Here is an 18643-nt window from a genome sequence, read left to right as displayed (position 1 = left end):
AACAGCTCTATTTGTATATAAAACATACATATATTAGTTATATATAAAGATATGTGTATATAAATACATATATGAAAAATTTTAAAAATCTTTTTGGGTTTAACAAAACTGGAATCATGTCCATGAAATATAGCTTTTTAAAATTAAGTTATATAAACATTTCTTCAGGTTATAATAATCTTCAAAAACAACTTTTAAAGACTACAAACACTCCTTCTTATAAATACACCCCAATCTAACAATTCCTATATTTTCAGACAATTAGGTTGTTTTCAATTTTTTTTGCCATTTTAAGTAACTCTGCATTCTTCTAAATATGTCATATCAAGCCACTCCTCTGCTCCAAATCCACTGGCTTGCCATCTCAGAGTGAAGTTTTTACTATAAGGTATAATGTAAAGTACAAGTGGCTATTTACCTGCAAGACAGTAAAACTTATTCCAGAAATTCTAATTCAGAAATTTTAGAAGACTAAGCACTCAATTACTAGCCAAAAGTTTGGCAGTTCAAACCCACCCAGAGACACCTTAGAAGACAGGCTTGGTTATCTGTTTCCAAAAGGTCACAGCCTTGAAAACCCTATGAAGCAGTTCTACTCTGCACACATGGGGTCATCATAAGTCGGAATCAACTAGACAGCAACTAACAACAACATGTACTTCCACTACATGTTGGAGTTAGGGTGACCTTCCCAATTAATTAAAGCCTAAAACCCATTAAAAAATCCACTGTCTTCTAGTGTGGACAGAGTAGAACTGCTCCACAGGGTTTCCAAAGAGTGGCTGGTAGATTTGAACAGGAGAACTTTTGGTTAGCAGCCATAGCTCTTACCCATTATAAAAGAACAACATTATTCAACTACATAAAAATTAAAAGCATTTTATGTGGAAAAAGTTACCACAGTCAATAGATAACTTTGGGAAAAGCATTTGTAAAGCAAATGACAGACAAAAGTGATATTTCTACTATATAATAAAGCACTTTTGCAAGGTGACAATTTTTAAGAAAAAACAATTCAACGGAAAATTGTGTAGGGTAAATGAATAAACAATTAACAGAACAGCAAATCCAAGTGCCCAGCAAAGACACAAAAATTTACCCAAATGCACTAGCAGAAAAATGTACATTAAAGATCTAACGAGACACCATTTTATATCATCAGACTGGCAAAAAGTAAAATGAGTTATAATATCCACTGCTGACACAGACACTGAAAAGGGGCACTCACGGCTGTTAGAAATATGAAGTACACAGCCTTTTTGAAAAGCAGTTTGAGGACATCTATTAAAAATCCCATAACTGACTGCAGTTCAGTCAATTTCAACTCATAGCGCACCTATAGGACAGAGTAGAACTGCCCCATAGAGTTTCCAACGAGTGCCCGGTGGATTCAAACTGCTGACTTTTTGGTTAGCAGCCACAAAACTTAACCACTGCACCTCCAGGGCTTCCCTATTAAAAACAGGAATACATAAAACTCTTCAACCTAGCAATTCTACTCCTATGTATTTCTTCCATAGAAACAAAAATGCCAGTTCCTACCACATATGTATAAGGATGGTAACTGCAGTATCATTTGTAGTGATCAAGAACTGAAAACAAAGTGAATTCCTATTAACTTGGAATGGCTGAATAAATTGTGAAACAATTGTTGGCTATTACAGGGCCATTAAAATTAAAGAATTAGAGCTATACCAGTACCTAAGGTGCTGCTGAGAAAACCAAGATGCAGTAAAAATTGTATAATTCTATTTTTTGTTAAGCGATGACCATAAAAAAAAAATCTCATATGTTTGTATGTGTGTATGTGAATATATGTGATTTGAGAAATAAATATATGGTGGAAGAACACCTATAAAATTTTTGACAAGGCTTACCTGGAGGTGCAGGAAAGGGGATGATTTGCGAGGGAAGGTTGCTAATATGCGGGAAGGGTAGGGAGAGGGGACTGGTAAGATTTCCTTTACGTAAAATGATGCGTATGTGTGTGTGGACATGCAAAAACTATCAGTCTTAGGATCTGTCATCCTCCCTTTGATTTTATGCTTAGAAAGTTCTTCCCCACACCAAAAGCATAGAAATACTTGTTTAATTTCTGGTAACTTTTATAATTTCATTTATTACATTTGATCATTTTATGAAGTATATTTTGATATAAACGAAACAAAAAAACTCATTGCCATAGCGTTGATTCCGACCATCATGTCCCTGTGTGTGTTAGAATAGGACTGTGCTCCATAGGGTTTTCAGTGACTGATTTTTCAGAAGTAGATAGCCAGGCCTTTCTTCCAGAGCATCTCTGGGGGGGGCGGATTCAGGCCTCCAAACTTTTGGTGAGCAGTTCAGTGCGTTAACTGTTTGCACCGTTCAAGGGCTCATTTAGACTTACTAGAAAAAGGCTATAGCCAGTCTCATTCTTATGCCTTTATGCGTAAACTTTTTTTATTCTCCTGCAAGGGTGTTAATAAGAGTTGGTTAAAAAATGTGGCAGTTTTTGTATTGGACTCCTTTATTAATTTTGCTTGGTAAACCAATGAGTCCTTAAATGAATAATTTCTTTTATAAGGATCAACATAATACGGAAGTCGCCAGGCTGCAGAAAATTCCACTGCAGCTTGCTTGGTTGGCCTTGCAATCTGCGTCAGAATTGCAGTTCCTTTGCTCCCCAGCCTCACCATTTTCCGTACCATTGCTTGGCAATCTGCATCAGAATTGAAGTTCTTTTGCTTGGCCTGCCCCCTGAAAATCCTGGTGCCTGCATGGTATGATTGAGTGTTGCTGACATAACTTGTATGAACTCCCTACTAGTAATACCCCTTAAAAGTAACTATTTTCCTCGCCCGCCCGCGTGAAGCAGCCTTGGAGGCAGCAGCGCCCATTGCTTCTTTCCTTTCACAACGAAATAAAAGGCACCTTTATGTTCTCCCACCTCGGCTTCTCGTTGTTGGCCAATAGGAGTCACTCAGAGCAAAACCTGGGGCTTCCACCCAGTAACAAACACGAAGCTGGTTCCTATGAGGCAGAGGTTAAAGATGTCCCAAATGCCCAACTTTTCCAAGCTGCTGTACCACTCCATCATCTCTAATACCAACTACTCCCTCTCCCTTCAGTATTCTCCCTCCGGTCTTTGGGTTCCCTAATTCACTGCAGTGTCTCACAGAACTCAGGAACCATATAAAGGAAATGGCTCACATGGTTGTGGAGGCTGGCAAGTTCCAAATTCATGGGTCAGGTGTAGGCTTCTCCCTGGCCCTCAGTCTCTGCCCAAAGGCACTCAGCTTTCTCTCTCCGCGGGCCAGGAAGCCCACTATGCTGTCTCTGTAGGTCTCTGCTGTCGGTCTCTCCTCCCTTGGTGGTGGTGGGGTCTTCCCTCTGCTCTGGAATTGTCTCTTTTAAGGCAAAACTGACCAATCCCCTTAAACCTGTTTGCCGTCAAGTCGATTCCGACTCATAGTGGCCCTAGAGAACAGAGGAGAACTGCCCCATAGAGTTTCCAAGAAACTCCTGGTGGATTCGAGCTGCTGACCTTTTGGTTAGCAGTCATAGCTCTTAATCATTATGCCACCAGGGTTTCCCCAATCCCCATGGTGGGCCACAATGATCTTATTTGCACAGCCCTGCCCAATCACCTGGGTGGGAGTTACAAAATCATGGTGAGAAAGGCCATACTAAGTAATTCATCACACTGCAGTCCTTTTGATCAGTATACTCAGGTATTTTTTTTTTTTCAACTCAAGTGTTTTTTAAATTGTTACTGATTATTGCTACCAGCCCAAACCAAACCAAACCCACTACCATTGAGTCGGTCCAGACTCATTGCAACTCTGTAGGACACAGAACTGCCTACAGGGTTTCCAAGGCTGTAAATCTTTAAGGAAGCAGACTGCCACATCTTTCTCCAGTGGAATGGCTGGTGGGTTTGAACAGCTGACCTTGTGGTTAGCAGCTGAGCATTTTTAACCACCACGCTATCAAGGTTGCTTACTAGTCCAGAAAAGTTAATTTATTCATCTGTAATCCTAAGCATTTTCTAAATCATATCAAGTAATAAGGCCCTAGCTACGATTTTATAAAGCATATATAAATTAAAGAATGTTAAAAAGATGAGATTTCACCACTAGGCGTCATTTTACTTAAGTGTTTCATCCCTGGGGAGCAAAAGTCTGGCCTTGTTCTTTTAACTGCCTGTAAAATGCATTCCTTAACAAGTGACTGAAAAGATCTGGTTAATCACAACACCTGCTTCCCTGTCACATCTGATTACTTCTTGCCTCTTAGGATGTCCTGCTTCCCAGCCCCTAAACCATCCAACGACAATGAACTGGTCTAACACTTATTGATTCTAATTATGAAATTTCATTCAGGTATGTCTACTTCTTCCATTTCCTCAGTCACAAATGAAATCTTCATTTATTGTTTATCAATACAATAGCTTCCTAAATGGCACTAACAGCAAAGCGATATTTCCAAAAAGTAAATATTACGTTTCTTACTGAAAATCATTTACTCCATCATGCAGTTCAAACTTTTTAGCATACTATGAAGTCCTTCATAATCTGTCCTCTGTATACTGTTCAATTTTCATTTCCTGGTATTTACCCAAAGGAGTTTTAAACTCTGGTCACATTAAATTACTAGCAGTTTCCAAAGAACACCCTGTTTTGGGTTATGTTTTTCTGCCTTTGTACTGATTTAGGAAATAATATTGGAGTCATTATTCCCCATCCTTGAGCATAGAGAATGTGACCCAGCTGAAGCTGTGCTCACAAGGACTCACAAGGTCACATCAGCTGGGCCCTGGGATAAAGACAACAGATGGATAATCTTAGAAAATATCTTTTAGGGATCTTTCACATAAGCCAGAACACAAGACTTTCTACTCTTATCTTTTTCTGTTAAAATTTAGTGAATAGAAATTTGTTGGACCAATGAAGATCCTCCTGACTGTCCTTACTGAAACCTGTACCTACGATTGTTAAGAAAGACAATTCAAAATGTAGGACCACAGTTTCTAGCCAACCTGTGAAAAGGTGAAGCTTCCAATGGCTTTGCCCATGTGTAATGTTAGGAGTCGGGCAGACATGGCTGTGGCAGCAGGCTTGTCCGTTTTCCCATTCTTGCCTACTCTGTAATATTTCCTTGGATTTGGGCAAAAATTAGCTCTGGCAGCATGCTTGTCTGCTTCTCAACTTTTGCCTTTTTGAATATATGCCGAATAAAACTTTCTTTCTGCTTTACTAAACTTTGTGATTTTTTTTCCCTACGACAGTACCTTCTGACTGAAATAACCCTGCCTTGTTCTTTTCTATCTCCTAACGCTACACTCATCCTTTAAGACCAAATTCATATATCCTGGATTTGTGAAATATTCCTATACCCTTCACCCAAAAACAGAGTAACAACTTTTATGTTTCCACATCATGTTATGTATGCCTTTATTAACACTTATCACAGTGAGTTATAATTATCAGTTTATAGGTCATTTTCATTCACTTAACTATGAGCTCTTTGAGGGCAATCTATTCCCAGCATTTAATCTCTGGCACACAGGAGTTGCTCAATAAATATCTGTTGAAGAATGAAGGTGCATAACAAAATGAATGAAGATCACCTACAAAAACAATTGCTTTCCAAGTTTTTTATTTTTCCTGTTAGACTGTAGAGCACATTTTCACAGTTAACTGTTGTTATAACACAGCAGTTAAGTTCTCAGTCTAGAGCTGCATATCCAACATGGTAGCCACCAGACACATGGGCACTTGAAATGTGGTAAGTCTGAGTAAAAGTGAGCTATAAGAGTTAGGATTAAAAAAAAAAGTGAAACATATTAATTTGGTAGATTGATTCTGTGTTGAAATGATATTTTGCATGTATTGGGTAAAATAAAATTGATTAAAATTACTTTTACTTTTTTTTAATATGGTTACTAGAAAGTTTTAAATTAAACATGTGGTTCACATTCTATTTCTATTAGATAGTAATGGTTTCCAGCTGCTCCTTGGAAACTATGGGGCAGTTCTACCCTGTCCTGTAGGGTTGCTATGAGTTGGAATCGACTCGACGGCACTGGGTTTGTTTGTTTTTTTTTTTTGGTTTTAGTAATGGTCTAGAAAACAATATGACTCAAGCTAGAGAACCACATTGCCAATAATACTAGTCTCAAATGGGGAAGATAGCATTTCTTCATTAATAAGTATGAAGATAAGAGTTCATTTACAGCTAGACCAGGGATGCCTAGGTATCTGGTTTTTTATTCTTAGCCAACTTAATGGCAGTAGAATTTATGATGTGCTGTTTAAGCTCCAAAACTCTTCTGTGGAACCCCAGGGTCAGTTGTTTTATTGATGGTTGGCAACTGGTCTAACTGGTTTGATAAGACAGGCCTCCCTGAGTTTCTTTGAGCTCTTCAGAAACCTAGATTCCTTGCACATTTCTTGGTGGTTGCAGCAAGAGATTCAGCACAAACCTTGTGAACAAATAAGTGCCCAAGGGGAGTCTGCATACAGGATGCCTCTCAGAATGCTTACTTGCATTCTCTTTCTCCTGCTACACCATACCCTTTACCTTTAAATAAAAGCCTTATTTGAGTATTCTATGTGGAGCCTGATGAATCTTTTCAAATATATAAACTGGGAAAAACTTGTAATGAACTGGATAAAGAACTGAGGTAAGGTTTTATTATTTATCCAATGTTTTATGCTTCAGATGAATCTTAAAAGTAGACTAATGGAATACTTCGTATGTCACATTCTGTAAAATATTGTATTAAGTTGACTTTTACTTAGGTGAATTTTATTTTTCTTTCAGTGATCCTTAATAGAATCAAAGTTTCCCATTCTTGATTTACTCCTTGATAAGTGGTTTGATTGCGTTGAGAATGAGTTCCAGAAACTAAATTTAAAATACCATTTTCTATAATGGACATCTGTTGGTTTTGACTGTCTAGCATCCTTTGGGAATCATTTGATTTTCCTGAAGCTGACCATCACTGAGCATCTTACTCGGCAATGCATCATCCCCGTCCAGGAATACAGGGAAGAATATGGAGGGCCCTGGTGAAAGCAAATTACATAACCATGATGACTGCTTCAGGATAAGCTATGTGAGCCATGTGACCTGAGAGTGGAGATGCCCTAAATCTTACAGGGCTTGGCCACAGCAAGGAAAGCCAGGATAAGGTCCAATTTCTCTTTCCCCTAGTTATGTGATACAAAAAACTAGCACAACAGGTTTCTCTACTGGTTAATAAATAAGAGTACCTCAGTAAAACAAAGAAGGAAATGCTCCATGACTTATGTTATCTGATTTAAGCTAAAGGTTGGGGTCCTGGCATTGTCTTATAACCAGCTTGTGACTATGACTCAGGAACACATGATTATGAGTTGACCCCAGCCGCCATGCTGTCAGGTAATTAAAACCCAGAACTAATCCTGTAACCTTTTTAACCTGTAATTATGTACATATTCTAGTCATGGTCCCTTCGCTGCTTCTGTAGTCCCACCTACGATAGTGATTAATTGACCTGCTACCAATCACAACCTTGTAATGATTTTATTTGTACTCTACAGTATATAACAGAACCCTGGTAGTGCAGTGGTTAAGAGATCGGCTGTTAACCCAAAGGTCAGCAGTTTGAATCCTCCAACTCTATCCTATAGGGTTGCCATGAGTTGAAATCGACTCAACAGCAAAGGGTTTTTTTTTTTCTTTTTTAATAGTATATAATAGACGCCATAACTGTGATTCAGTGGATTCCTTTGGCCTCTGTACTGGGTACATGCTGATGGTCTCCCTCATTCAAATGATTGTCTTTGTCTTGGCTTAATAATAATCTCTTGTGGTTAAATTTGAGTCTGGGTTCTTCTTCCCCTATGACATTTTTGGCTATGAAGATGGGATTCAAAGCTGTCTTCCCTCAGTGGGACCCTTGAGGGACCAAGGAATGGAGCAGGTGCCAGCAATTGGGCCTTTTGTGCCCTACTGTTTCCAGGGACCACAAGAGCCCTGAAAAGTAAGTGCTCTTGGATCTGAACCCCATAATTTACAGCACGGTTTTCTGAGATCTTTCATTACACTTTTTGTTGTGTTTTTCTGTTCAGATTCTCTTAGACACTTTGGTAAGCTTTCACTTGTTTGTGTTGCCTAAATTTGAGCATCTTGGTTGAAACAGAGGTGAATCTACTTGAAAGAATATTTCTTTGTGGTTTGGGAGAAACTGAAGGCAATTTTTTTGTAGAGGCAGTTTGTCACTTAGATCGTTCAAAGGTGAAGTTTGAGTGCCATCTAGTGATATGTGGTTGTATCTGAAGATTTCTGAAATTTAAGGTTGGAAGTGCTGAACTCTGGTAAACCGAGGAAAGCCCATTTAGCATAAGAAATGACATGCACTTACTAGGGATTAGGAACCAAACCAAATAGCTGGTCTGGGAAATTTTTGAGCTCTGGATTAGAAAAAAGAAGCTCTAGAATAAATCAGCAGGTTAAATGAAAAACTAGTTTCAGGTGCCAAGTAAGAGTTCTCTTTTACTTTCCTATTTGCAACTGAATGAGGTTGCTAAGTAAAAGTTCTCTTTCACTTTCCTATTTGCAATTGAATGAGGTTGCTAAAGGTTTGTGTTCAAACCCCTATGACAGGTTTCTCTTTACTTTCAGGTTGCTCCTGGTTTGAATGACTGCCAAGTTTTGGTCTTCTGTTTCTGTCTGAGACTTGAAACTTTGAGCATTGCAAGTCTACCATCTACCAGACAAAAGCTATGACTCCCCAGGCAAACCTTTCCTTCTGTTTCTTTAAGGGTGCATTTTAGCTTAGCATGCCTTTCTTTTGTTGGCATGTGTTGTTACTCAGTAAGATCGATGTCATCGATTGAATTTGTCCCCCCAAAATATCTGTCAACTTGGCTAGGTCCTGATTGCTAGTATTGTATGACTGTCTACCATTTTGTCATCTGATGTGATTTCCCTATGTGTTGTAAATCCTATCAGTATGATGTTAATGAGGTGGATTAACAACAGTTATATTGATGAGATCTATAAGATCAGATAGTGTCTTAGGTCAATCTCTTTTAAGATATAAAAGAAGCCAACAGAGAGACAGGGGGACCTCATACCACCAATAAAGCAGTGCCGGGACAGAGCGCGTCCTTTGGACCCAAGGTTCCTAAGCAGAGAAGCTCTTAATCCAGGAGAAGATTGACAACAGTGACCTTCCTCCAGAGCCAACAGAGAAAGCCTTCCCCTGAAGCTGATGCCGTGAATTTGGACTTGTAGCCTACCAGACTGTGAGAGGATAAATTTCTCTTTGTTAAAGCCATCCACTTGTAGTATTTCTGTTGTAGCAGCACTAGATGACCAAGACAATTAGGGATGCCACTTCTGGCATGAACTTACTGTTTTCCTGCTTGCAAGTTTAGGTTAAAGTTTGTTTGACCTAGGTCTGGTGCACATTTGAGGTCACTCCTCACACTGTGGCATTCTGGAAGTTACTTTAAGGGATGAGAGACCCAAAGTAATGCTGCTCCTTGCAGCCTGGGTGCAAAATTTGGTATTGTGGAAGTTACTTTAAAAGGTGAGAAACCGAAACTAACGTTCCTCACAGCTGTTTTTTCTTTTTCCTTACTCACTGAACACACATGAACTAAACTCTTGGGGGGGGGGGAACAAAGGGAGGGGGTGGCAATACCAAAGCCCTACCATGACAACTTCTGTTTTGTTTTGTCCTGAGAGCTTGCCTCAGTTACTGCTTTTCATTACACTCAGTTTTTATCTTGTCTATCTGGGCCTTTAGTAGCTACTCAAAAAAACTTTAATATGAATTAGTCTATTTTAAAAATTGCATTGAAAAAGGACAGTGTATTTTAATTAGCATAACAATGCTTTAAAAAGGACGAACCAAAAGCCAAACCAAACCTATTGCCCTCGAGTTGATCCCGACTCATAGCAACCCTCGGAGAAGAACTGCCCCAAAGAGTTTCCAAGGAGTTCCTAGTGGATTCGAACTGCTAACCTTTTGGTTAGCAGCTCTTAACCACTACACTACAGGGGTTTCCTAAAAAGGACAAATTATTCTAAATTACTCTTTATGTGTACAAAAGATAGGTTATGAAAATATAGTAACTTCCTACCTATGGATGGTGTTAGTAAATAATATTTCTTCAAATAGTTTACTGTAATTATTTCAATAATAAATAAGTGCTTGTAAGTCCAAATATTTCTAAAAATTAATAGAGGTAAATTTATTCTAATGAAGATTTTTATATTCTGTAATATGTCAGTCTGTAATGCAAAACCATTCTAAGTAACTTACACTAGATATTACATGAAATATGTTTATTTAAAGAAAAGGTAATTTCTGAGAATCAATGATTCATTTTTACTAAAAAGCTTTGGTATTTACTGGGTAAATAAAAAGTTGTAATAAAGAAAAGGCAAAAATCACTTACCAAGAGATTAATGAAAAAAAAAAAAAGGTTCTGTTACCTTTTGTCTTTCAAAATACCAAAACCAGCTTAAAACATTTGAAAATAAATTGGATAAACAATTTTTGTCTTAAACGACAAGCCAAAACATAAAAATTACAGAGACACACCTAAAATAAAATGGTAAGGCTTTAAAACATATATAGATTATTTAAATAAAGTTTTTTCAACAGTAGTTATGTTTTGATATGTAAGATTGAAATAATTTCCAAAGCCTTTACGTGAGTTACTAACATTAAATTAATACCCAAGTTTATGCTCTTGTTTTTATGCCACAGAGGGAAATATATATATATGTAATTTTAAACCACAGAGATATTATTTAGGTCTAATATTAGATAAACATGTTGATTGTTATCCCCTAAAGAACTGTACAAAAGATATAATCAAAGTTTTTGTTGGCCTGGCTAAAATTTGACGAGTTAATTTATGAGATTTTGAAGAACATTTAGTATCAAATAACATATAAAACTAGGTTTCTCACTGTTAATAATAAAATTTTCTTTGATTACTAGGTTAAAAGTTAATTTATTTTTTATATTATCTGCCTTGAAGACAGGAGTATGGCTTCTTATTAAGAAAACGTTCCTGAGTCAAAACAAATCTGCATGGTTCTGAAAAAACTAAGGTTTTTACATTTAAAATCTTCGAGTTAAAATAACTTAAGTATTGGTTATCAGTGATCTATATCAAATTCCTGACAACTTTCAAACTTCATGGAAAGTTGCAAAAGATTTATTTCTGTTTTATAAAAAATAAAAACGGTTTATTTAATATGTTATGAATTACATAAGTGTATTATCAAATCAGAAAAAGTCTTAAATTTCCTTTGAGTTAAAATTTATGTACGTAATACCAAACAGGAGCCCTGATGGTGCACTGGTTAAGAGCTATGGGAGGTAACCAAAAACGTCGACAGTTCGAATCCACCAGCTGCTCCTTGGAAACCCTCTGGGGCAGTTATACTCTGTCCTATAGGGTCGCTATGAGTTGGAACCAATTCAATGGCACTTAACAACAATAATATTAAACAATAAGCACATGATACTATGCCATAATTTTATTATTTCAACTGTTAACTTGGTTACAACTGTTTCTTTTAAATCTAGCATCATCAAGCCAATTGTTTTAGTAAGAGAATTTGTATCATATGCTTATAAAGTTTTTGTTACCATTCAAATGTTTAGCTTAATATATTCTTGATATATCTTTAATTATATGGCGCAATATCCCAAATTATTATGTGTTATATCTGAGGATATTTGAAAATAAAGTTAATCACGTTTAGAGATATTTTTATCTAAAGTTTTTTATTTAAATTTATTTGGCTTTACATTATTCTTGTAGATAATTCCCATCAAGCCATCTCACTTAAAAACAGTTTTTTTCTTTTCTTTCCCTTTTTAGTCTACATCTATATTTCAATAGTGCAATCATTTAACTTCTATTTTTGTACTTAAAATAGGATGAGAAGATGTCATAGCACATGTCAAAATTCTGACTAAACATATTCGGAGTGTTTTAAATAATTCTGCCTGTAGACTCCAAGAAATCAATGCTAAAATGACTATAATAAGTAGTTCTTCAAAACCAAATGGCCCTCCCTTATGTTATTTAAACAGACTCTAACATTGTTAAATATTTTTAATATTTAATTCAATACTCTAAAGAATGTTTTCACAGGTTAAAAGAGCTTTTAAGAACCAAAATCCCGAAATCTGCTTGTTCCAGGGGTCTACATATATATAGACACACACGTATTTAGAAAGACTTCAAGTAAAAGATTCCTGGAGCCTCAGTGAAGAGGGCCATATGGAATTGTCTGCTAAATTACAGAAAGTTAAGACCTGGTGGCACAGTGGTTAAGAGCTATGATGAAGTAAGGTTGCTAACCAAAAGGTCAGCAGTTCAAATCCACCAGCTGCTCTTTGGAAACCCTATGGGGCAGTTCTACCCTGTCGTATAGGGTCACTATGAGTTTCTTTGGTACACCTCTCTCAACTGAAGAAAGCTGTTGGTCCTACTTGGATTGTTGTTTGTTGTTAGGTGCCGTCGAGTTGGTTCTGACTCATAGCGACCTTGTGCGCAACAGAACAAAATACTGCCCGGTCCTGTGCCATCCTGACAATTGTTGTTATGCTTGAGTTCATTGTTGCAGCCACTGTGTCAATCCACCTTGTTGAGGGTCTTCCTCTTTTCCAATGACCCTATACTCTGCCAAGCATGATGTCCTTCTCCAGGGACTGATCCCTCCTGACAACACATCCAAAGTATGTAAGACGCAGTCTCGCCATCCTTACCTCTAAGGAGCATTCTGGTTGTACTTCTTCTAAGACAGATTTGTTCGTTCTTTTGGCCGTCCGTGGTGTATTCAATATTCTTCGCCAACACCACAATTCAAAGGTGTCAACTCTTCTTCCATCTTCCTTATTCACTGTCCAGCTTTCACATGCATATGATGCAATTGAAAATACTATGGCTTAGGTCAGGCGTGCCTTAGTCTTCAGGGTGACATCTTTGCTCTTCCACACTTTGAAGAGGTCCTTTGTAGCAATTTGCCCAATGCAATGCATCTTTTGATTTCTTGACTGCTGCTTCCATGGCTGTTGATTGTGGATCCAAGTAAAATGAAATCCTTGACAACTTCAATCTTTTCTCTGTTTATCATGATGTTGCTCATTGGTCCAGTTGTGAGGATTTTTATTTTCTTTATGTTTTATGTTGAGGTGTAATCCATACTGAAGGCTGTGGTCTTTGATCTTCATCAGTAAGTGTTTCAAGCCCTCTTCGCTTTCAGCAAGCAAGGTTGTGTCATCTCCATAAGGCAGGTTGTTAATGAGTCTTCCTCCAATCCTGATGCCTCGTTGTTGTTCATATAGTCCAGCTTCTCGTATTATTTGTTCAGCCTACAGATTAAATAGGTATGGTGAAAGAATACAACCCTGACACATACCTTTCCTGACTTTAACAATCAGTATCCCCTTGTTTCGTCTGAACAGCTGCCTCTTGATCTATGTAAGGGTTCCTCATGAGCACAATTAAGTGTTCTGGAATTCCCATTCTTCGCAGTGTTATCTATAGTTTGTTATGATCCACACAGTCGAATGCCTTTGCATAGTCAATAAAACACAGGTAAACATCCTTCTGGTATTCTCTGCTTTCAGCCAGGATCCATCTGACATTAGCAATGATATCCCTGGTTCCACGTTCTCTTCTGAAACAGGCCTCAACTTCTGGCAGTTCCCTGTCGATATACTGCTACAGCCGTTTTTGAATGATCTTCAGCAAAATTTTGCTTGTGTGTGATATTAATGATATTGTTCTATAATTTCCACATTCGGTTGAATCACCTTTCTTGGAATAGGCATAAATATGGATCTCTTCCAGTCAGTTGGCCAGGAAGCTGTCTTCCATATTTCTTAGCATAGACAAGTGAGCACCTCCAGTGCTGCATCTGTTTGTTGAAACATCTCAATTGATATTCCATCAATTCCTGGAGCCTTGTTTTTCACCAATGCCTTCAGAGCAGCTTGGACTTCTTCCTTCAGTACCATCCGTTCCTGATCATATGCCACCTCTTGAAACGGTTGAATATTGACTAATTCTTTTTGGTATAATGACTCTGTGTATTCCTTCCACCTTCTTTTGATGCTTCCTGCGTCGTTTAATATTTTCCCCATGGAATCCTTCACTATTGCAACTCCAGGCTTGAATTTTTTCTTCAGGTCTTTCAGCTTGAGAAATGCCGAGTGTGTTCTTCCCTTTTGTTTTTCTATCTCCAGCTCTTTGCACATGTCATCATAATACTTTACTTTGTCTTCTCGAGAGGCCCTTTGAAGTCCTCTGTTCAGTTCTTTTACTTCATCAATTCTTCCTTTTGCTTTAGCTGCTCGACGCTCAAGAGCAAGTTTCAGAGTCTCCTCTGACACCCATCTTGGTCTTTTCTTTCTTTCCTGTCTTTTCAGTGACCTCTTGCTTTCTTCATGGATGATGTCCTCGATGTCATTCCACAACTCGTCTGGTCTTCAGTGACTAGTGTTCAATGTGTCAAATCTATTCTTGAGATGGTGTCTAAATTCAGGTAGGATATATTCCAGGTCATATTTTGGCTCTCATGGACTTGCTCTGATTTTCTTCAGTTTCAGCTTGAACTTGCATATGAGCAATTGATGGTCTTCCACAGTCAGCCCCTGGCCTTGTTCTGACTGATGATATTAAGCTTCTCCATCATCTCTTTCCACAGATGTAGTCAATTTGATTTCTGTGTGTTCCATCTGGCGAGGTCCATGTGTATAGTCGCCGTTTATGTTGGTGAAAGAAGGTATTTGCAATGAAGAAGTCGTTGGTCTTGCAAAACCTACTTGGATAGTTCGACCAATTAAAAGACTCAAACTAAAATTTAAAAATTGTCAGGATAAGAAAAAGATGAAATCTGGTGTGGAAAACTCATTTCAAGATCCAGGACCAGGCCTGTACACCCTTAATTGCCAAACACCAGACCACATATATATACAATTCTGAGTCTTTCTGTATTTCTTTTTCTAGTATTTGCTACTCTTTTGTCTTAAATGGCTTTAAGGTCTGTGGACTAATAACTTCCCCTTGGTAAGTGAATGTTATTGAAATTATTGTTTTGTACCTAACCCTCATTGTTTTTAAAATGGTTTTGTTCTATCAGTTAGGTTTACCAATTGATAAGACAGATATGTAGAGGTAAACCCTTCTGTTTGTTTCCTTTATATTTTTCTTCATTAGTATTTTAATAATCGTTAAGTCATTTGTCGCACTCCTTGTTTACTCAAATATGCCCTTCTTTAAGGGATCCTATTTTAGTTTTTAGGTCATTTGTATGTTAATTGCTCTTGTTTATTTCTTCCAGACAATTTTTCTCCATTATAAAGCCTTTCTTAACTTTGCCTCTTAATAACTACTGATGCCTGCAAAGATAATACTTCTGTCAAATTAGCTGAATCAGGAGCAAATACCTCCTGTTGTTAGATAAACAGCACCAGCAAAACAAAGGAAGATATACACAAAGTACATCAACAAGCAGTATGGCTACATCCAGTCCTTCCAATCGAGATATCACCAGTATCTGGGCTGTTAACTCCCACAAGGGATAGGATCATGGTTATGAACCTTAATGCAAATTGGAATAACTGTATTCATAATTATTGTAATCATTGTTGGCACTGTCAAATGTATTACGAAATGTGTAGCCAAGGTGAGTCAAAAACATGTCCCAAAACAACTAATGCATATTGACTCTACACTTTTGCAACACAGTGGATGGGTCCCACACCTTGAACTAGCTTTCCTGAAAAGGCCAAGTTATTCTTTCTCGATAGGCATATCCTAAATCTGCACAGTATGGTGAAAACCAACACAGAGCATAGTGAAGAACCAGATGGTATCTGGCAGAGATTACAGATGCATAGTGAAGAACCAGATAGTATCCAGCAAAGAGTACAGAAAATAAACCTAACAGTAAAATCAAACGGCTGTAAATTTAAAGACCTAAAACTTATGGGCTGCCATCTAGGAAAGCCAAGTGCATGCTGAAGATAACGTAAGGCAAGAAGCAGAGTCGATGCTGAAGATAATGTAAGACCATACAAAAGACAGGGATAGTGTGATCAAAGGACATTCAGCTGAAATCCTTGATCGAAAGGGGATTGAAGTAGAGAGTGAAAACCCCCTAAATCTTATAGGAAAGCTAGGTTAAGGTCCAATTTCCCTTTCCTCTAGTTATGTGATAGAAAAACTGGCACACCAGGTTTCTCCACTAGTTAAATAATAAGTGTATCTAAGTAAAACAAAGAAGAAAATGCTCCATGACTTATGTCATCTGATTTAAGTTAAAGGTGGTTATAAGACAATGCCAGGACCCCAACCCCAGTTGTTAAGAATCTCTTGTGGTAGAAGTGGAAATGCAATAAAGACATAAGAATACCTATACGCTCTTTGGGTGGCACAAACGGTTAAGAGTTTGACTACTCACTGAAACATTGGCAGTTCAAACCCATCCAGAGGTGCCTCGCAAGACAGGCCTGGCAATCGGTTTCTGAAAGGCCTTGAAACTCCTATGGAGCAGTTCTACGCTGCGTGCGTGGGGCCACTATGAGTCAGAACTGACTCAATTGCAACTAACAACAATAACATCCAAAGTCTAAAGAAGGCTTTCATAATCTGTTTTTTAAAAACCCTAAAAATCTTTTTTAAGGTCTGTAAATACTACTTGTGGAGAAAAGTTAACATAGCATGCCTGAGACTGCTATCCTTAGAAAGGTCTGGTCCTTGGTTGGCATCTGGGAATTTGGCTTTTGGGGAGAGACGGGCTCCCATCATTCTCACACATAATAGGGGCTCACATTGCCTAAACTGTTTGTATAAACAAAGTAGTTTAGGCAGAACATCTGCTTTTCTTCTGGAAATCTGGCAGTTTGTTATATGTGAAGCAGAGGGTGACTAAATGACTAACTCCTAATAAAACCTCTGGACTTCAGGGCTCAGGTAACTTTCCCTGGCAGGTAACATTCCAAATGTATTGCTGGAAAAGTGCATCCTGTGTGACTCCACTGGGACAGGACTCTTGGAAGCTTGTTCTTGGTTTCCTCTAGACTTTGCGTCACGTGCCTTTTCACTTTCCTGATCTTGATTTGTGCATTTTCACTGTAACAAACCATAGCTGTGAGTACAACTACATGCTGAGTCCTGGGCAACCTCCTAGTGAATCACTGAACTTGGGGTTGGTCTTGGAGACCTCAACACGCTATTTATAAAACTACTTTCTATATAGCTCCAAATGTTTCAAGTACAATGTTATATATACATTAACAGTTCATAACTTTAAGATGCAAATAGCTTAAATTAAGTACTATATCACAAAAACATAACTATTCACTTTTTGGATCACTGGAGAAATGACATTCAGAAGATTATGTGACATTCATTTTTCCCAAGTTCAAATTCACAGTTTTAACTGCAAATAGGGTTGAGACTTTAGTGCTTGGTTTGTACACATTATCTGTATATACATTAATATTTTTAATTTCCTCAAAAAGGAAAGGATCCCCATCTTCATCTTTCTTTGTCCCCATCCTCATTCTTTTTTTTTTTTTTCCTTCCCCCATCCTCATTCTTAAAAACCAATGAACAAACAAATCCAAACATAAACCCAAACAAAACAGTTATTGCCCAACACAATTTAGGTAGTTTTTTTTTAAAGTGATGCATTCTTACCATGTGGAGTGATTGTCTGCACAGGCTTGGTAGGCGACCGCACATTCCATATAGTCAAGGTGCCATCTGAATGACTGCAAATAAACTGCTTCCCTTCATGATGCCACGCAACAGAGTGGATAGCCTACACAAGAGGGATGAAGAATTCCATTTTTAAAAACAAAAATTTATTCAAACACCAAACTATTTACAATTGCCTTATAATTAACTTTTACTTTAAACTTTTTCATATTTCCCAAGCAGAAGTCAATACATTAACTTTACGTGTCATAATTATCAGGCCTCTTGCCAACAAAAGAAATTTAATTTGAAATTGGCACTGCTTTAATTCTTTTTAGTTTTGTTATTCCTCAAGCCAGTATAAGAAAGATATGATAATGATATATGTATTATTGACCAGTACAGGAAAACAAAATGTATTCTTGTAGTTTCTTTGAATACCATACCTGAATATAAATTACCAAGTAGTTACAAAGAACTTATCATTAGAAAATTATGTGCACTGACAGATAGAACAATATTTCTAAAATTCTAAGAAGGCAAGAATGGCAATTTGCAGGTAAAATCAATTAAAAAAACGACAGGTTGAGCTTCAAGACATGCTATCCCCTTCCACACAGTAATTACTGAGGTAATTTCTAAAATTAGAGGAGACTCTCTTTTGGCCAAAAATTTACCTTATACTTCTGAACCACTTAAAAAAAATGGCATTTGTACTCTTTCTTAAGTCTTCTTGAGAAACTGAAGCAGACATTTATGTAAACCAAGTGGGAACAGCAAATCTCACTAACCGAATTTGTCATGCTGAGAACGAAAAGAATGTGGGTTAGGGGCAAACATGAATAGTTGATGGGAGAAGATTCGAAGTATAAAGTAAGACATATAACTTGAGATTAAGAAAGTTTGCATGTAAGTGGGCTTGTGTA

At 37.6% G+C, this 18643-nt stretch overlaps 1 protein-coding gene across 8 annotated transcripts in view; it reads right to left on the bottom strand.

Annotated features, from left to right (window-relative positions):
* Positions 1-18643, bottom strand: part of STXBP5 (syntaxin binding protein 5) — a 205630-nt gene that overhangs the window by 106568 nt on the left and 80419 nt on the right. For all 8 annotated transcript variants that reach the window (XM_003404421.4, XM_064291914.1, XM_064291911.1 and 5 more), the window contains exon 8: positions 17718-17841. In XM_003404421.4, the coding sequence (XP_003404469.1) occupies positions 17718-17841 (124 nt within the window). The remainder of the gene's footprint in view (positions 1-17717; positions 17842-18643) is intronic.

The sequence above is a fragment of the Loxodonta africana genome, chromosome 1 (assembly GCF_030014295.1).
Source record: "Loxodonta africana isolate mLoxAfr1 chromosome 1, mLoxAfr1.hap2, whole genome shotgun sequence".
Lineage (NCBI taxonomy): Eukaryota > Metazoa > Chordata > Mammalia > Proboscidea > Elephantidae > Loxodonta > Loxodonta africana.
Note: the sequence above shows the minus strand (reverse complement) of the source record. Positions and strands in the feature narration are given on the sequence as shown.